The 20,080-nt window shown below is 46.3% G+C and overlaps 1 protein-coding gene across 1 annotated transcript in view; it reads right to left on the bottom strand.

Annotated features, from left to right (window-relative positions):
- Positions 1 to 20,080, bottom strand: part of CDHR3 (cadherin-related family member 3) — a 68,595-nt gene that overhangs the window by 14,999 nt on the left and 33,516 nt on the right. Inside the window, exons 5-11 of the mRNA XM_010841454.1 lie at positions 16,675 to 16,769; positions 15,834 to 15,938; positions 10,439 to 10,587; positions 9,408 to 9,597; positions 2,755 to 2,926; positions 1,401 to 1,503; positions 197 to 295 (exon numbers count right to left, since the gene is read on the bottom strand). Of these exons, the coding sequence (XP_010839756.1) occupies positions 197 to 295; positions 1,401 to 1,503; positions 2,755 to 2,926; positions 9,408 to 9,597; positions 10,439 to 10,587; positions 15,834 to 15,938; positions 16,675 to 16,769 (913 nt within the window). The remainder of the gene's footprint in view (positions 1 to 196; positions 296 to 1,400; positions 1,504 to 2,754; positions 2,927 to 9,407; positions 9,598 to 10,438; positions 10,588 to 15,833; positions 15,939 to 16,674; positions 16,770 to 20,080) is intronic.

The raw sequence follows: 20,080 nt of genomic DNA, 5'->3' as shown, positions 1-20,080 counted from the left end.
TAGATTTCACTTGAAGGGCTCCTCCACAGTGAGGACAATTTAAAAAGAAGTAAGAGATGCAGTAAACAGGAATCAGCGGTGATTTGCTGTGCATAATACCACCAGGGCCTCTGGCAGGGAGCCGCCCTCCGCCCAAGTGCCTCCATATGAACGGGTCCCTCAAGGGCCCTGCAGTCCTGTCTTGTAGGTTACTTACGTGGGCTCAGTTCTGACACGGCAAATGCATAGGACGGACTATCAAAGACAAGAGGAAACTCATTTTCTGGGCTTGTTAAGATATAAATGTAGATGTTATCTATAAGTGGAAATAGGAAAAACATTAAATCACAATACAGGCATCCCTCGATCTGTTGCACTTTATTGTAGTTTGCAGATAACTGCATTTTTTGCAAATTGAAGATTGTGGCAACCCTGTGTCAAGCAAGTTGAAAAATATGGCACTATTTTTCCAACAGCATTTGCTCACTTTTGTGTCTCTGTGTCACATTTTGGTGTTCCTTGCAGTATTTCAAACTTCTTTGTCATTATTATATTGTTATGGTAATCTGTGATCAATTGACTTTGATGTTACCATTCACTAAAGGTTCAGGTGATGGTTAGCATTTTTAAACAATAAAGTGTTTTTAATTAAAGTATGTTCATTACTTAAAATTTATTATTATTATTATTTTGGCTGTGCCATGCAGCTTATGGGATCTCAGTTCCCCAACTAGGGGTCAAACTCATGCCCCCTGGATTGGAGGTGCAGAGTCTTAACCATCTGACCCCCAGGGAAACCCCTGTACAGTATTTTTTCAGACGTAAAGCTATTGCACACTTAACACACTACAGCATAGTGTAAATATAACTTTTATATGCACTGGGAAACCAAAAAAATTCATGTGACCCACTCTATTGCTTTGTGCCAGGTCAAAGAGTTTGAACGGGAACTTGACAACTATGAGGAGACACAGATATGGGGCTTTAAGTAAGGAAGTAATATGATGACATTTGTGTTTCCTGAAAATCACTGTCAGAAATGTGATGGGTGCATTGGAAATGGGCAAGACTAAAGGTGGGCAGAAAGACTCTTAAAGACTCTTAGCATGGTAAGTCAGCTAAGAAGGGGAGGAGTAGCATTAGAGCAGTACTAGTAGGGTGGGGCTGGGGTACAGTGGAGGGGGAGGCACCAGGTCTTTGAGATTTTAGTAGGTGACACAGAAGAAAGGATTTGGAGACTGATTAACTGTTCTTGGAGAAGAACAAGAGGAGACTGGTCTGACTCTCAAGAGTTGGGGGTGTTGGAAGTCTCCTTTTGAATACCAATACATCCCCAGCCCAGGACTGAGCATGGTCTAGCACAGTTTAGTCACTGCAATTTAAGGAAGATGCTTTATGAAATAAGTCAAAATGATACTTGCTTTTATAGTAAGGAGCAGCAACATCCTGTACCTGAATTATCATGGTGTATTTATTGCCAGCTGCTAGATTACTTGGATTTTCATAATCTAGATCACCAATCAACTAGATTAAAACAGATCGGTTTACACAGAATAAACAATCCTTTTAATTGAACTGACATTTTCATATACTGTTGGTGTACATGTAAATTGCAAAACCTTTCTGAAAAGCATTTTGCCCATAGAAGGAGCTTTAAAAAGTTATGTCCATACCCTTACTCACTACTAGAGGACTTATTTGATAGAATTTATCAAGAGACAGAATCTATGTTTAAAGATGTTCATCAAGCACTATTGTCCAGCATAGGCTCAAGGCTTCAAGTAAATTGAAGAGAAACGTGATACAGAATCCTACATGCAGGGCTATTTCCATCATTTAGAATATTTATGGATATATGTATAGACTATATATAAAGTTCATGCACAGGGAAGCAGACAAGAAGGAAACATATCAACATGTTAATAGTGCTTATTACTGAATAGTAATGCTTTCCTGTGTTTCCTAGTATAGTAAACATGTATTAATTTCTTAAACAGAAAAATATAGAAGTTATTTTTATTTGATGTGATGAATAAAATTGGTATAACTCTTGAGGATGGGAAGTGAAGAAGGGGGTAGATGAGATGATGGCTGTTGGGCTGCTTGTTCTTCCTGAGGCTTTATCTCTGGTGCAAAGACCACCTCCCCCATCAAGACCACTCCCTTTAAGATCCCCACCTCCCCTGTCCTTCTATCTTTCTCCTTCTTTGTCCCCACAACCGTTCGGTGGGAACCTTGTTGTGAAGGATCTCACACAGCTCACTGAGACCCGCCTTTCATGCCCATGTTCTTCCATTTCTGTGTTGGCCCCCATGGAGATACTCCTCTTTTTTCTTATCCTCCTTTGGGTCTCCCATGGTCCTACAGTGTAGAATTTAGCAAGACACGCTCATGACCCCAGGCCCTGCTGTCTCTCAGCTCACACCACTATGGCCAGGAAGGAGCCCTGAAACAAACAAGAGTGCTTGAGCCCAGAGGAAACAGAGGTGACTGTGGAGGCAGCTAACCAGACGCACAGGCGGCCAACTGCGGGCCACGCGAGAGAGAATCCAACCCCTAGCACCCCGGGCATAACCATGCATAACAAACAATTCCTGCAACTTGGGTAAAATAAAGAACAAATGGGGAAAACAGAGTCACTGTCAGTTTGTCAGTTACAGTCGGTCGGAGAGGAAGTTACCTCGGAAATTTCTCTCAGTGGGGCAGCAGGAGCACTACGCATGTTAGACCAACCTCCCCAGTGCCCTCTCGATGATGCAATGCCCATTAACTGACCACGATTTTCCCAGAGCCAGCTGGATCCTGTAGAAACCTGCTGCCTCTCCCCACTCCAGATGGCGTGGTGAAGTTGAATCGGTTGTTTGGTGCTTCGCTGTCATCATCAAAGCAGAACTTGTTCAGGTCCAGAAGCGACGTCCCCCTGGCTGCTCTCTCAGGCACCATAATGCTGGCAAAAAGACACGATTCAATATTTTCCCCAACAAATGGTGACTGAGTGTTCCTTCTAACATAGGCCTTAGGCTAGACAGCCTGACTTTCATTTCAACTGAAAGCAAGTCTGTGGTTAAGGCACTACCCGCCCAACTGGTGTCCCCACTCTGCTCTTGCCTCCTTTCAGAAGATTCTTAGCACAGCAGCCAGAGGGAGCCTGTGAAAAGTGTCGTCAGATCATGCCCCTTCTCTGCTCCTAAATCCCAAAAGGCTCCTTATTTCATTCCAAGCCCTAACTCCGATCTATAGCATCTTTCATGATGTGTACCTACCACTCACCCCTACCCCTTACCTGTCTGAGCTCATCTACTAACTCTTCTTGTTCATGGTCCTTCTGCCCTGGCCTCCCTATGCTCCTGGACACTTCCTGGGCCCTGGCCTCAGGGCCACTGCAGTTACTGTGCAATGTTCCTCCCACAAATGTGCACACTGCTTGCTGTTTCTCTTTCTTTAGTCTTGAATCAAATGGCACCTTTTCAGGAGGCTCCCTGGCTACCCCATCTAGAATGTCAACACCCCTTGCCCATTGCTCCCTCTCCCCTTCCCTGCTTTACGTTTAAAGCTCGGCACTTCTTTTTTTTTCAATACACTTATATAGTTTACTTACTTATCCTGTCTATTACCTGTCCCGTTCCCCCGACCCCTGGCTCCAAGAATGTAAGCTCCACAAGGGTGAAGATCTTTATCTGCTTTGTTCTTGGCATGCTCAGGAAATACTTGTTGAATGAATGAATGGTAGCTTATGGGACTAGTATAGGAGTGAAGAAGAATATAAGAGAAATATAAATTCTGTCCCTGCCTGCAGGAGTTGATAATCTGATTGGAGGAGATCCCTATACCCCTACACCCCTCCACACCCATGCTTAGAAGATTAGAAATTCCTCTACTTGTGTTCTCATGACTTCAAAGGCATAGAAGGTCCTCCTGACACCTTAGCATCATTCATTCAATAGAGGCTTATTAAGGGTGGAATTCTGAGTCCCAATCTCAGTTCACTCCTGGAGCGAGGCAAATATTAATAACATGCAAATGAGCAAAGCTGCCGCCAAACTCAGAGCCGTCTGGTCAAGCCCAGCTTGGAGTGGAAGACTCTAAAGAAGTGTGGTTAACACCTCCAGGCTTCAGTTCATTGAGTGTCTTCATGTGTCTCCAGGTTTCAGTTTTTCCCTCTGGAAAATGGACTTGTCAGTTAGCTTCTGCTACAAAACAAACCAGCCCAAAACCTAGGGGCTTAAAACAATGGGCACTTATTCTTTCTTACAACACTGTTGGTTATCCATTTGCTTCTGGTTCTAGTCCTGCTTGGCTGGTCTCTCCAGTCACTGATGGCTGGCTGGGGACTGATGCTCCCGGAAAGCCTCACTCACATCTCTGGTGGGAAGGTGGGTGGTTTCTGCTTTGTATTGTCTCTCATCCTCCAGGAGGCTAGGCTGGGCTCTTCTCATGGAGATCTCAGAAAGTGCTCCTTCCAAAAGTTGCAAGTGAGGGCAAGTCCCAATGCTAACACTTTTCAAGCCCCTTCTGTGCCATGTTTGTGAATATTCTGATGGCCAAAGTAATTCACCTAGTTAAGTCCAGATTCAAGGAGTAGAAGGAGATACCCATCTTTCAGAGGGAGGAATGGCAAAATCACACTGCAAAACAGCCTGTGTATAGGCAGAGAGGAATTTGTATGAGCGCTGTTTCTTTTTCTTTCTTTTCTTTTCTTTTTTCTGTACCTACCACAATCGTGTTTTGCCTTGGGCAGAATTTCTTATAAAAATATATTGTGGCTGTCATGAGAATGTGCCTGGAAGACTTTCAGCTGAGGGAACATAATGGACCGCAGATCCCAGCTGCTGGGCTCTAAAACCCATTGCTGGATTTGCAGTGAGGTCATGTGCCAATGACAGGGCAGGACAGAGATACTAGGCAGACTCATTCCTGTCCCGTGACAGCTGACTTTGGCTCCTGGACTCCCCATTGCCCTAGCCAAGTTCATGGACTGCATAGCTGACTAGAACATTCTTACCCACGCATCCTCCCTTGTTCCTTTACTCAGGTCAGACTTGCATCGCGATCTGATGGCTCTTGCAGCCTAGCCTAGCTCTGTCCCCATCTTCTCCCGTAGGCATTTCCACTAATAAGAGCCTTGCACCTTTAATCCTGTCTTGGCATCTTGTTCTCGGAGCATCAACATGAGTTAAATTCTCTGATCCTCTGTACTATCACTTCTCTCTGCAACCAAATTATGCTGCTTTCTACCTTCCACATTAGCTCTTCATGGCAGCTAAAATTGGCTCAGCAAACATGGAGCCAAGTCTGACGGCAAGCATGGTCTTGGGCTGCTGAAGATAACTGGGTTTGCTTCCGGGAAGGTGGTCTTTCTTGCAGGTGTAACTACATTTCCATGATGCCACCATGGGCAAAGATCACCTCTGTATCTCATCCGGACAGGAGTCCCAGCATCTCTGCTCCTATCTTGATTGCATGATGTCCTGGATGCTTAGAACAGATACTGTCTGTTAAATACCAACTCTATGCATCCTACCAAACTTTAAAAACTCTGTCTTTCATCCTCTCATCACCAAGAGGTTTGTATTCTTGTCCCCATTTTACAGATGAAGAATGACTGGTTCAGAGTAATTTCAAGACCTATCCCAGAAAGCTGATACATCTAGGCAGTATCCTCTATTGTTGGTGTAAAGAGTCACAGTACATTTTACTTTAAGTTCCATCAGTGACTCTCCAGGCCCTAAAGGGTTCAGAATATGAGCTCTGAGTACCAGTCTGCAGAAGCCAGGAGGCTGCAATCATGCAAAGACTCTAGGGTCCTGAAGCCAGACATTTCACGCCCTCCAAAAAAGGCCTTCACATTCAGTTGCTTAGGGCCACCTGGCATGTTCTTTTCATTCTCTCCTGCCACTTGGTATTTTTCCCCTAAACGCATGACTTGGAACACCACTCCCCCTCATTCATCACTCCCTGCCTCAAAGGCAGGCTGCCCTCACTCCCAGTCATCTGACCATGGTTCCTTCCCCACGCAGAGGTGACAGGCCCAGCCGCCTTATAAGTCGTCGACCTCCTCCGCCTACGGCTCACAAACAGCTTTCCAAGCGCTTTCAGCCAAGCGCCTGACAATTTACAACCAGAGTGGGGCTGTCACGGCGCCTTTGATGCCTCCATTGGGGCCATGGGCTCATTCATCACCAGCCTGGGAAAGCCGCAGGGGCTGTTTCTATCTCTGGGCTGCCCGGATCCACGGGGGTGGCGGGAAACACGGCACAAAGCCACTTGCCTCTTTGGATCCCTGGGCAGCTTGGCGCCCTCCCACCCTCTTCTACCTGAGTTCCCAAACCCCACTGCAGGGTCTGCACCAAGATCCCTGAAGAAGGAATGCACATTCAGAGGTGAGGCTGTCAGAGCCTGTGGCAACACTGGTTCTGTCGTTTGGTTCAGTTTTGATCTGATAGTGTTTTTCCGGTCTGGTGTGGTGGGAATGGAGAACATACCAAGCATGGGAGGATGGTGGGTGAGGCAGTCCAGGGTTTCCCAGCCCCCGGAGCGTGCAAATGAGGCTGGGGTTTGGGAGTAAAAACTTCCACTTCCAAGACGGCAGAAGAAGGAGCCCTTTTGTTGCCCGTCCTCATGCTCTGGCTTTCGAGGAGAGACTGTAGGTTACGCCTGCTGGAAAAGCCCAGAGCCCTTCTGGAACCTTGTTTGGAGTTATCTTTAGTAAAAAACACAGTTAGCTCAGTTCCTGGCTGGTGTTGACCTTCAAGGCTCATTTGGAGAGAAGATTATCAAGAAGAGGACTCTGTGTGGGCTTGTCTGGACAGTCTAGGATATTCAAAATGTGATTTTACCAGCTAATATGGAATGCAGTCTGCAAACTGCCATCTCACACATCAGGGGACTCTGTACTGCAGGAAGCCACAGGATACACTTATCAGAAATGCACTGAGGGGAGAAAATTGACCAGGAAGACTGGAGCTAGCACAGCCTCTCCAGTCATTGATACCCAGAGTTCTTACTCTTCAAGCGTCTTCCCCCACCTCTCAGGGCAGGAGAACAAAGGAGAAAGCAGGAGGGTCTAGAAGAGCAGGACATGAGGAAGAGAATTTCCCAAGATGCACTGGAGCTACCCAGTAGCCTTAGCATAGATTTAGATTCACAAGAAAGTGAGAGTGTAAAGTTTATGGATCATCTCTACTGCATTCCAGGGACCAAACTTCTCTTAATAGAGGTGGGTTTGATTTATGTAGAAAATGGTGTGAAAGTCCAGTCCTAACTATCTAAGACAACTGTTTCCACCCATCAAACAGATTCTGCTGTTGGGGTTGGGTTAGAACTTGTCACATGTTCAAGGCTATTATTGATTTGATAGGGGCCTCAGCAAGAAGCAGATGGCAAATTAGGATAATTCTGGGAGGTTTAGTCGGAGAAGGCAATGGCACCCCACTCCAGTATTCCTGGAAAATCCCATGGACGGAGGAGCCTGGTAGGCTGCAATCCATGGGGTCGCTGAGGGCCAGACACGACTGAGAGACTTCACTTTCACTTTTTACTTTCATGCATTGGAGAAGGAAATGGCAACCCACTCCAGTGTTCTTGCCTGGAGAATCCCAGGGACAGGGGAGCCTGGTGGGCTGCCGTCTATGGGGTCGCACAGACTCGGACACGACTGAAGTGACTTAGCAGCAGCAGGGAGGTTTAGTAAAAGAACTATTACAGTGTGTACACAGGGTAGATGAAAACCTCAAAGGATGGTGCAGTATCTCAGGCTAGGAAGAATGGACCTCCCTTTCCACTCCTAGGCCTGGAGGAGCCAGAGGGAGTAGTTCCTAAAACCAGAACCAGGGACAGAAGGTGCTGTGTGCAGGGGGCCACCTTATAGGAACGGAGACCTTCAGGAGGTGAAGGGGCGCATTCAGCTAACCGGAGGGAGGAATCTGGAGGATAAATACCCGGACTTCTATCTCCCCCCTCATTCCAGGGCTTCCCATGAGCCAATTGGAAGCTGCAAGGCAAGGGAGCCGTTGATATCCATGGAAGTCAGCCTCCTGGTGAACAGAGCAGGGTGGGGAAGGCTGGAGGCTGGATTTGAAGAGGCGAATAGCGTCTAGAACAGGGTTTAACTGTTTTGATATCAGACTCAAACCCACTTGATTCTTAGCATTATGCTGGGTATACCAATGAGGAAAATAGGGGGACATTTGAGAAGCATAATACAGGAGTTTGTATTTCTATTGCTTACCCAAGACAGTCTTTGTCCAGGGTCCTTTGTCCTTTGCACAACCACACTATGTATTGGGACTGTGTCCAAAGTCACCTAGAGCTTAAAAGTGAACCTCAAAACCCATCAAAGATAAACTCAGAGTGAGACTATCTCACTGGGGACATCTGAAAGGGAGACCAGCTCTGGTGTTCAGCCTTGCTCCAGACACAGGACACTCCCTCAGCAAGCGTCACTGCCCTCCCAACTCCAGGAGGGACCACCTTCAGACTCTGAAGAAATGGGAGACTTGCTATTAAGAAACCACAGAAATGAAGCTAATCTGGGGAGCTATTCATCTTGTGGTATTTAGACAAAATAGTTAGTGGAAAGACGGTTGCTGCTGTTGTTGTTCAGTTGTTCAGTCGTGTCTGACTCTTTGCAGCCCCATGGACTACAGAACGCCAGGCCTCCCTGTCCCTCATTATCTCTTGGAGTTTGCCCAAGTTCATGTCCATTGAGTCGGTGATGCTATCTAACCATCTCATCCTCTGCTGCCCAGAAAGATGGTACTGTTTTCCAAAAGGCATATTAACCCAAAATCACAGGGGACTTTATTTAAAAATAATGGTGAGTAGATTGTGAGACAAAAAGCAGGTCAAAATATCCAAAAGAACTTGTATCCCACTTGTATCTGCCTTTCCCCTCTTCTCTGCTGCCTTTTGTTTACAGGCAATTAAGTTGTGTAAAGTGAATTAGATGCTTTGTTTTAAGTAAATACTTGGTTTGATTTATTCATATTACTGATGGCGTGCTTCTCTGGGAGCTCCTAGTTACTGGTCCTAAGTCTGAATTATCTATTATAACTGCTAACCCACAGTACGGTCTTGCCATGAGTCCGAATAAATAAAGAAAAGGCAGAGTCCAGAGAGGGTCTGAAAAGTCCTGTGGGCCTGTCACCAACGAAGATGAACGTGTTGTAGAGGAGAGCAAAATAAAAGTATTTTTTAACAGAGTAAGGAAATGGAGAAGGGAGATACAAAGAGGAAAGAAAATGAAAGAGAGAGGAGAAAAAATGGTGAGGAAGGAAAATTTCTCACCGAAAGAGATAGTTCAAATCAACTTATTTTATTGAGCATGTCTCCAGTGCCCATGATCCTTCAGTCCCTGCCAGACTATAGCAGAGGAGTCAAGGGCCCCTAAAAGGGGTGACGTGACTGCACGTGTCTCAGAAGGCAAATACCTGAAGGTGAACTTGGTGCATGTCGAGGGGTTGTCATTAATGTCTTCCACAGTGAAGGTTATCTGCTTGCGATTCTCTTGACCCCCGGAGGGTCTATCCTTCACCAGAACCTCCAGAGATATGATGGGATTTTGTCTTAATTCGCCTGCATCTCGGTCTATTCTGCGTGCCACTTGGATGGCCCCAGTCACTAAGAAAGCAAAGGTCAGAACATGGAGAGAAATGAAGAGTCAGAGACAGATGAAGACTTGGAGTAAACTGGAAAAGAACGTTTTGATGTGAGGACTGGCTTACAAAGAAAATATCCTCTACATACATACAAAAAAAAACACACAAAAAACCCTTATGTAAGTTCCTGTCTTGGACATTGATTGGTCTGGGTTCTCTGTTTAGGAGGCTTCAGGGTTAAATAAAATGCCCTTTTAAAATGAATTTCACCTGTTTCTACTTTTTGTGGCCCCTAGAGACTTAAAAATTACAAATCTGACTTCTATTCTGTTTCTTTTGGACAGTGCTGATCTGGGTTCTCTGTTTAGGAGGCTTCGGGGTACCCTCACAGTAGTGAACTCATTTGCCCCTAGACACCCACCTGCCTCAAAGGGGAAGTAGTGATACAGCTGTCGCACAGGACCCTGTTCAGTGACCCCCAACCCCTAGGCCAGCTGCTTTTAGTACACCATTATAGGAAATTCCCTGCTGGCCCAGTGCTTAGGACTCTGTGCTTTCACTGCTGAGGGCCTGGGTTCAATCCCTGGTCAGGGAACTAAGATCCAGCAAGCCATGAGGTGCAGCCACAAAAACATACCTATTACTCCAATAATTTGTAATAGTCTATAAGGAGTTGGTGATGGACAGGGAGGCCTGGCGTGCTGCGATTCATAGGGTTGCAAAGAGTCGGACATGACTGAGCGACTGATCTGATCTGATCTGATACATATAAAGGCATGCCTCAGACCAAAAGAGAAAATATTTGTAAAACAAGCCAAATGGCTGAATTAAAGAATGCACAAGGATGTATGTGTTTGACTTACACTGATTGATCATGAAATAGCTGTTGACAGTAGTGATGCTATAGAGAAGGAAGCTGGTAAAACCTCTGTCATCAGGGTCCTCCGCTGTGATATGGGCCACGATGATTCCTGGACTCAGCTCCTCAGGAATCGTGTACATGTGCGTCAGGCTGGAACAGAATTTCAGCAGACATGGCTAATTTTCAGGGGCACAGGAGGGTGGAGTCTGGGAGGTGGGTATTTTGGTTCAAGCTAAATATAGCGCTGAGCTGTTGGAATTGCATCAACGTTGTTTGGGAGGGAGAACTCAGCAGCTGAAAAAGAGGGGTGACTGCCTTTTGTGTTTCCAAAGATCACGTCCCTGTGGATGCAAAGAAGTCACCACGCTGTGATGGCAGTGATTTATATCGGCTTCAGTCCCTGCCTCCACGCAGGCCTGATGCCATTTCAGATCACATCTTTTAAAATAAGGATCGTTGGCCTGTCCAGCTGTCTTCTCTTCTCCCAATATGTGTGCAGAAGTCCCCTAAATTCTTTTGAAAACCCCTCTGGACGTAATATCCAAAGCTATGGTTTTCTGACACCCATCCCATAGCTGCTGCTAGAGGTTCACAATAAATTGTGAACCTTCTCTGTTCTAGTGCCTCTGCTCACTTTTTAGTTCTTTTTTTTTTTTGGCCGAGGAGGCAGAATTCACGCACAGAACATGTATGCTTGTCCAAGTTGTGTTAACCATGAGGTCAGTTCTCTGAAGGGAGACATGAGCCCCCCGCCAGAAGCCAAGGTCAGCACACTGCCCTCCAAGGATGACTTCTTACAAGGTAACCCCAAATTACCAACTTACCCACCTTCCTCAGACTTCCACTGCCTTGCAACAAGACAGATAGGTTTGAAGTGTTAACTGCACAACTCGGTAATTGAGTAATTTTGCATGTGCCAAGGGAGGCTTATTGTTTAAAATAACTCTGCAGAAAGTCCTTTTGTGGAGGAAAAATCACTTCTGTGGGGCAAATAGTCATCTCTAGTTTCCTGGTCTCCTAAATTTGGGTTTTCCCACGCGGGAGCTTCTCTAAGAGGGGAATACTATAGCCCGTATCTAAAGTATTGAATTCCTTTCATGAGCTCAGAATGCCTCTGTGGTTTCATGCCATCATCTGCAGGGCCAGAGGGAGGAGAAAGGGGAGGGGACCTCTGGGGGAGTCAGAGGCAGGCCCTCCCAGGCCAGGCTTCTCCCCAGATCCTGGGCCTGCCTTCACTTGTGGGGTGACCCCCTGAAGGCTCACTCCACTGTTGGGGCAGTAATCTTGTTCAGGCCAAGAGGCCACCCCAGGGCTCTGGACCTCTCAACACTGGTGGTCCCACAGAAGCTGGACACAGCTCATTCTCAGGGAAACTGTGCCACCCACTGGGGTCCAGGGATGGACAAAGTTGGTGTGGCCAGGGAAGCAGGGGTGGCAGGAACCAACAGCAGAGACAGAGGGGAAAGGGATTTGGCTCTGGCTTCTCAGGCTGCACTAAGTCCTTATTCTACTGTGTGAGAGCCCCTGTGTCTAACATGTAGGGTTGTTTGAGGAGGATGCTACATTGAGGGGGTTCTGTTAACTTCCAACAAAGAGGTTGCTAAGACAACCATGCTACCTTCACAGCCTCACCCTTGCTACCCCAAATGTGGTCCCTGCCTTTCTAACCAGCTTCCTGAGGATGCGGCGTCTGCAGACAGACCTCTAGCCCCTCCAGACCACTGAATTAGGATCCACATTTTCAAAGATACCCAGGAAATGTGTATGCACTTTAAAGTTTGAGAAAGACTACCTGTGCAAGGAATTGGGCTTCCCAGTGGTGCTAGGGGTAAAGAACCTGCTTGCCAGTGCAGGAGACATAAGGGTGGTGGGTTCGATCCCTGGGTCAGGAAGATCCCCTGGAGGAGGGCATGGCAACCCACTCCAGAATTCTTGCTGGAGAATCCTATGGAAAGAGGAGCCTGGCAGGCTACAGTCCATAGGGTTGCAAAGAGTTGGATACAACTGAAGCAACTTAGAACAGATGCATTGTAAGGGATCACTAGAGGTAAAAGCCACAGGTTCCCAGCCTCTCATAGAACAGACAGGAAATCCCCTTCCTCCCAGACTCCTTTTTTTTTTTTTCCCTAAGACAGTGGTTCTCAGCTGTAGGTGATTCTGTTGCTTGTCACAACTAGAGGAACGGCTGCTATTGGCATGTAGTGAGTAGAGACTAGGGATGCTGCTTAACAACCTGTGATACCCAGAACAGCCCCACCACAGAAAGTATCCTTCTTGACATGTCAGGAGTGCAGCTGTTTAAGACCCTGTTCTGTGGGCTCATCTAGTCCATGCTGGGTGCTCCAGGAACTCAGGTCCCATGAGGAAGACTGATCAGGCTATTAGTGAAGATACAGTTACCCAGATATAACATCCTTTCCTTGGCTGACTTGATACTGAGCCTGGCAGAAGATAAAATCTGTGGTTTATTTGGTTTGAGGATCCAAGGCCCAAGTGTGTATAAAATATCACTTAACTTAGAAGTGTCACCCTGAGACCACAGTAGAGATCTGCTAAATGCACTAAAACCAGGACCCTGGCAGTTCCCTGATAGGGGAAGCTCTGATATTACCACTCCCCATACTCTTCTCTCCATGACACTGGCTCACCAGAGCCTGGGCCCATGGCCACACTCAGGGGAAAGGTTGTGAATCCGGGATGACCTGAGATGGTGTCTTTTAAGCCTCTGAATTGTGTCTACACTATCTGGCACCAGGTTGAAAGGACTGTGAGTGAATGCAAAAGGGGTGGGCAAAAAATAGAAAGACCACCCCTGCCCGACTCTAAAACAAGGATCTCTGCAAAAATATAGAGCACTCTGCCTTTGATGTAGCTGGTGAATGTAAGTCAGGTACTCTTATACTCAGCTGCCCAGCTTTCATAATGGCAGCATCCTGGAGTGCATGTTGCGAGTCCAGGAAACACTGAGACATTTGTCACCATCCAGCAGTACAATGGTGAGACATTTTCAACAACAGAAATAGTACTTGCATTGATTGTGTTCATTGCAGAACCTTAACAAACAGTCAAGAGAGGAGAGTTGCTTCCCCATTTTGCATTTCTACTTCATACTCAAACTCAGTCTACTCAAGTCCATTTGAGAAATTAATTGTGTTAATACTGAACTAAATAACTTATGTTTAGTCTCAAGTTTCCATTAGTCATGAATGGATATAAGAGTTGAACCATAAAGAAAGCTCAGCACCAAAGAACTGATGCCTTTGAACTGTGGTGCTGAAGAAGACTCTTGAAAGTCCCTAGGACTGCAAGGAGATCAAACCAGTCAATCCTAAAGGAAATCAACCCTGAACATTCATTGGAAGGACTGCTGCTGAAGCTGAAGCTCCAACACTTTGACCACCTAAGGTGAAGAGCTGACTCATTGGAAAAGAGCCTGATGCTGGGACAGATTGAGGGTAGGAGGAGAAGTGGGCGGCAAAGGACGAGATGGTTAGATGGCATCATCAACTGAATGGACATGAGTTTGAGTAAACTCAGGGAGACGGTGAGGGACAGGGAAGCCTGGTGTGCTACAGTCCATGGAGTTGCAGAGTCAGACATGACTGAGCGACTGAACAACAACAAATGTTTAGTCCAAGCACTGATTTGGGGGAAAAGAAGTATCATGGTTCAAGGGAACCAGGAAACCCTCAAAGACAGTATCTAGTTTGAAACTGAGCAAACCTGTTGAAGGAGCAGATGGCTGAGGGACTAGGTTGGCTCTAAGTGAGCAGCCACCCTGCCCCCTTCTAGATCACAAGTCCTTCTAGACCACAAGCTCTTGCAGACCCATCCCTACCAACATCCAGGGGAATACTCTGAAAGAAAGTCGACTATTTTTTAAAAAAAATGTTTAGACAGTCACATAGTTCATGCTTCCTGTCTGGGATGGAGCCTAACAGGTTCATCTCTCAAACTGAAAGTAAGAACCAGAGTTCCAGAGCCATCTCTGGGGGCCTCACCAAACAGCCAAGGTCATGTTCTCTTTGCGCAGAGGCGAACTGCTTTATTTTGAAAGACATAGTTCAAACCAGATGTCCTACAAGTTCTGTCCCGTGGGTGAACTTGATAGTCTGCTTTCCCACCTCATAGACTGGGAAGGGGATCACAGAACGTGTCAGCTCCAGCCCCACCACCATCACCTTCCTCTGGGGATCACTGATGAATCCACATTGCCATGTTGGTCAATACTTGAGTCCGAATCCAGGCTGGGATGTCACAACTGTTTATAAGCTGCCTGTACTGTGCTCCTGCAGAAGCCTGTCAGCAGGAATGTACTGAGTCATCCTTCTGAGCTTAACCTGGCAACAGGCATGGATGGGAAGTATTTCATGGGAGTATCTCTGCTGCTGTTCCCTTCACATTGACACCCAGCATCTGGCTATAGACTGTGATAATATCCAGAAGTTTCACAACTGTGATGTGTTTTGCCAAAAGGCACTGTTAGCCTGTGAGTGGCTTTAATACCTCAATCTCAGAATACTTTGCAAGCATTCTACATAGTTCTGGGGCCCAGTGGCTTTTTGTTGGTGGGATCTCCTGAGCTGAATTTATTCCATGAATACAGTGAACTGAGGCAGAGCATTTTGCCAGTTTCCTTATGGTGGTTTTTGAGCCTGGCTCAGAAACTGGGGCAGGCAGAATTTTGTAACCAGTAAGTCAGGCTGTTTGCAGAGTCATATGTTAGCTCAGAATCCCACCTCCCTCTCCTAAATCCTCCTATGGGTGACAGGCTCTGGTCTCCCTTTTGTGCCTACGCTACTGCCGGGCACACTCCCACAGGCTGTCTCCACCAGATTCAATTCCTCATGTCAGCTGGGTGGAGGAGCTGCCAGACACAGGTCCTGGATCCACCACAGCAGGAAGAAACTCAGAGCACCCAGCAGTGAGCAGATCCCTTAGGCATCATCAAAACAGCACTTCCCTCAGTCAGAGACAATGATATCCCAAGAGTGGAAAATGATATCCCAAGAGGAAGAAAAGTGTCTGGACTAATGACATTCTCTAGGGTTGTGCTCTTACTAACGGTGAGTGCTTTATCCTATGAGTACCTCATATTTACCTTCTACACGTGCCCATTGGCAGGCCTTGCACAAAGCCAGGGTGTGTGGCCCCCACCCCCTCCCCAACATCCTCAAAATCCCATGGTGCACATGTCTTCAGGCTGTGGAGGCAGGGGAACTGAGGTGGAAGGTGGGAGTCCAGAGGCCCAGGTAAAGGACCCTGATGGTCTGGAGCCTCTTCCCTCTCCTTTTCCCTCTCCTCCAGGCAGGGCAAGGGGCAGCCCTCCACCGGGGATGAAATGAGTCTGAAGAGACTTGGCCACTTGAGGCCCCTCCCCATGCCCCGAGGCCTACTTGGTGAAGCGTGGGATCTCATCATTGATGTTCACGATGTTCACGTGCAGCTCCGTGGATGCTCCGAGTCCTTGACTATCTCTCACTTCCACGATGAGATGATAACTGTCAGGAAACAGCCCAAGTCAGGCAGGGAGTCAAGCTTTGCTGACACTACCACAAATGAGGTGGAGGGAGTGGGGGAAGTGTCTTTCCCCTTTCTGGCCACCCCCTCTCCAGATGCCCCTGCAGAGTTAGACCTTCTTCGCTCATCTCTAAGACCCTTGCATTCCTCATCCTACAGTTACTGTCCGTGGCCCCATCTCACGCTGTCCACGTTGCACAGTCTGTCCTCATCCTTCTTCATGACATCCCGGCAAAGTGCCTCTACACCTACATGAAGAAACCAAGGCTGCCGCAGATGAAGTAACTGCCCTGCTTTTCACACCTGGTGCAGAGCCCAGAGCCAAACCCCAAGACCTCTGTGTTTGCATCCTTGAACCCTGGCCTCTCCTCACCTCCTTCCTCAGAGGCCTGCTTGCCTCTACCGTTTTGCTCTAATGTCAGTGGACAGCTCCGATGGTTGCCTCCCTGGAGCCAGAAGGGCATCCAAGACAATCCTCCAGATGCCCCAGGGACCCTCTCCCACACCTGCATCCCTGTGGTCCAGAGAGTAGGATTTTTGGACAGGGAAGGAGGCCTTCTGGATGATGGCCTTGTTCCTGATCCCTCTTTGGAGCTCACTACCCTCTGAACCTGGCAGCAAGGCCACAAAACACTCAGGGCCTTCCTGGCTGTACCAGGCCTGCTCTTGGACCCTCAGATAAAAGGTACTTCAAGTAAGGTCATTGGCAAAGGCTACCTGCTGTGTCCTGCTTCAAAGTCAAATTCTGTTGTGGAGAAGAGAGTCCCGTTAGCAGACATTCTGAAATTCTTTGAAGGGGAAATCAGGAGATACTAAAAAAAAAAACCAGGGAAAAAGCATAACTAAGCACACCTATGCAGCTTTCCCCAGGAAGTGAGATTGTTCACTTCACATTTTATATTCATGGCCTGTAGAACCTTTTTGATGCAACAGAATGAAGGCCCGAATGGGCAGTTCTCTGGCTTAATGGTTCTTGATTCAAGAAAACTCTGAATCAGTTGGTCTGAGTCTTTGATCCTGATCTGTAGTACCCTGACAAGCTGGCCACTGGATCCTACTTCAATTACAGACAATGCACATAAACAGCCCCCTGCTTCTGAGTCCAGCATCCTTATCCCAACCACAATATTCTCACTTCTGGCTTTTATTCAATGTCTTGGCTTTAATCAACACTGTTTCAACACAGCTCCCATGTATTAGGAAATAGGACAATCCTAAAGGAAATCAACCCTAATATTCATTGGAAGGACTGATGCTGAAGCTCCAATACTTTGGCTACCTGATGTGAAGAGCTGATTCATTGGAGAAGACCTTGATGCTGGGGAAGATTTCAGGCAAAAGGAGAAGAGGGGATGACAGAGAATGAGATGGTTAGATAGCATCACCCAGTCAATGGACATGAATTTGAGCAGACTCCAGGAGATAGTACAGGACAGTGGAGCCTGGCATTCTGCAGTCCATGGGGTTACAAAGAGTCAGACATGACTTAGCAACTGAAAAACAATAACAAAGCAAATATGATTCAGTCTCTTCCCTTAAAAGAACTTGGGACATGATGTGGTATGAAAATGTTCACAAGCATTGTTCATTGAAATAATGGCAGAGAAAAGGGAAGAGACAAGTGCAAGAGAAAATAACCTTAGCAGGTACTGGCGTCAAAGTTAGAAGCTAGCTTGGACTCTTTAACATTAGATTGCAGAGCTGTGGCAACTGGTCAAGTCTTTGTGCAAGTTGGGGAGTTGAGAGCCTGTCCTCCTTGGTTCCCAGTACTCAGCCCAGCTCTCTTGTGGGCCCTGCTGCACAGCATCACTTGCTCTGAAAGGGACACAGGCTTATTTGTTCATCCCACTAAGGGCCAGTCCATAGGAGGCCCACCCTGTCCATCCATGGGTGCTCATCAGGATCATGGAGTCCCTTCCTTGCTCCCGTGATGAAGTCAAGAGTTGGGTGAAGGCCGTGGATCAGAAGAGCTGAGTCCAAGTTCTGGATCTCACCTCAGGACCTGGGACAATTCCATTCCTTGCCTGTAGTTTAGGGATGAGACCACCAACACATGTTATGGGGAGGATTAAATCAAATGCACACAGTATAATGAAGAGGGCTGCAGCAACATGTGAGGCTTGCATATTTATAGCCATTTATTCCAAAAGGCTTTAAGGGTAGAAGGTGTCATTATTTGCAACTAGGATGAGGGACGATCCCTGATCAGATCAGAAGTGAAGGTTTTGTGACCAGAGTCACAGCCCCTGAAGTCTAGAATCAAAGGAAACGCTAGCCAAGCTTTCCAACCCAGTGATTTTCTGTGTTGTGATCGCAGCTGAGCTCCCCATAGAGAAGAGAGAATGCACAGAAAAGAGATGAAAGCTCTCCTTTGGGGCCAATATAAGATTCTAAAACCATTTTTAAGTGCTTACTTTCTGTTTATTATTTAATAACATTTTCTAGCTGTAATGAACATATTTTTAACACAAAAATTGGGAAAGACAGAAAAGTTTAAAAAAGAAAATATTAATCACCTATAAAATCTCATCATTTTCATGACTAGCCTTCTGTTCTTTTCTATGTAAACATACACTCTACAAAAAAAATTGAGATGATGTTCTAGTCAAAATCATAATATTTTGTTCTTTTGATTTAGAGCTTGAGCATTTGCCCGTATTCTTGTCTTATTTTACAGCCTGGTTGGTTAATGATGATACATTCTACTGTAACAGCTTGTTTTACGAAGTCTTCCTTGCTGGTTACTTAAGTGCTTCCAACCCATTGTTAAGAGGAAATATTTGGGCAACGCCAAGGACTGCCCTTCTCTCAGTTCCTACCACACTCCCTCTCCAAATTGTATGAACACCTTGGCAGCACTCAGAGATGTGATACTTATCCCAAGCCCCCCACGGATTGACTGATGGGGCTTGCAGCTGGCAGCATGTGGAGCAGTTCTGGCTCTGTGAGCAGAGCCTTTCCTGCAGAGAATCCTCACATATCCATATATCAGAGGTCCAAGTTGAAGGTGCTAGAATGTAGGGTTCAGAGCCTGGCAAGGCATTTAGTACATGCACCTGAATTGGTTGGCCTTTTCGCATGTGTTTTAAAATGCTCTAGGAGATAGGTCCCCAGATCTGGTTGTTTTCCAGACAGTCGAAGTCTTGGGATATGGAGATGACAGACAGCCCTGCTCTGCTGAAGATGATGGTCAACCAAAGGAACATACAAAGAATATTTGGACCAGGCGCTCTAGGAGAGATAAATGTAGGATATGATGGGACACAGAGAAAAGACTCTTAGATCCGTCTGGAACGTGAGTCACAGGTCGGAGCCTTTGAGTCATGAAGTGGCTCTGGATCCAGACTGGAGCCAGACTACTGAATCTGAATCCTGGTTCTACCACTTTCCAGTTGTGAGAGCTTGTGCAACAAAGAGGAATACTAAGACATGCCCCATGGAGTGATCACGCAAAGTTCTAGAACAGTGCCCAGCCATGATAAGCCCTCCATGTATGCTAACTACTATTGTCCAGTTAGAATGTGGGATCCACGAGGGAAAGGGCTTCATTTTATTCACTGCTCTATCCCTGTGCCTAATACCTAGTAGATGCTCAATAAATATTGGTTAAATATTGGGACTTTATTCTAGCCTTTTCCCATCATTCCCACCTTAAAGAATCTTAACAAAACAAAAAGACAACAATAACAAAAATCTTGCCAGAATGTGGGGAATTTCTTTTAAATTTTTATTAAGAGGCTGATTTCCTGGAATCCTGATTTTTTTTTCTTTTAGATCCAGGCTAATTTCCTTTATCCCTGAACTTACAAGCTTGTGTTAATGGGAATAGCAGTTTTGTACTTAGAAAGGAGATGATATCCACAGACTAAAAATATTGTGTCATGTGGCCATTTGCCAGCGACTCAGCAAAGCTTTCTGTAAAACCTGGCATTCTCTCCCCTTTTTAAAGGCTTGTTTAATCAAAGCTGCTCCCTTGATATTCATTCTTGGAAAACAGAAATTAAATAGAATGAAAGGCAGTGGCAGCCCCTCTCTGCTCCAGCACTGGCTAAGAAAAGTCCTGAGTAATCAGATCAATTCGGTGAACCAACGCTTGTCAGACAAGCTCTCTAGCCTCCCTGCA

The sequence above is a fragment of the Bison bison genome, unplaced genomic scaffold, assembly GCF_000754665.1.
Source record: "Bison bison bison isolate TAMUID 2011002044 unplaced genomic scaffold, Bison_UMD1.0 scf7180017864162, whole genome shotgun sequence".
Taxonomy (NCBI): domain Eukaryota; kingdom Metazoa; phylum Chordata; class Mammalia; order Artiodactyla; family Bovidae; genus Bison; species Bison bison.
Note: the sequence above shows the minus strand (reverse complement) of the source record. Positions and strands in the feature narration are given on the sequence as shown.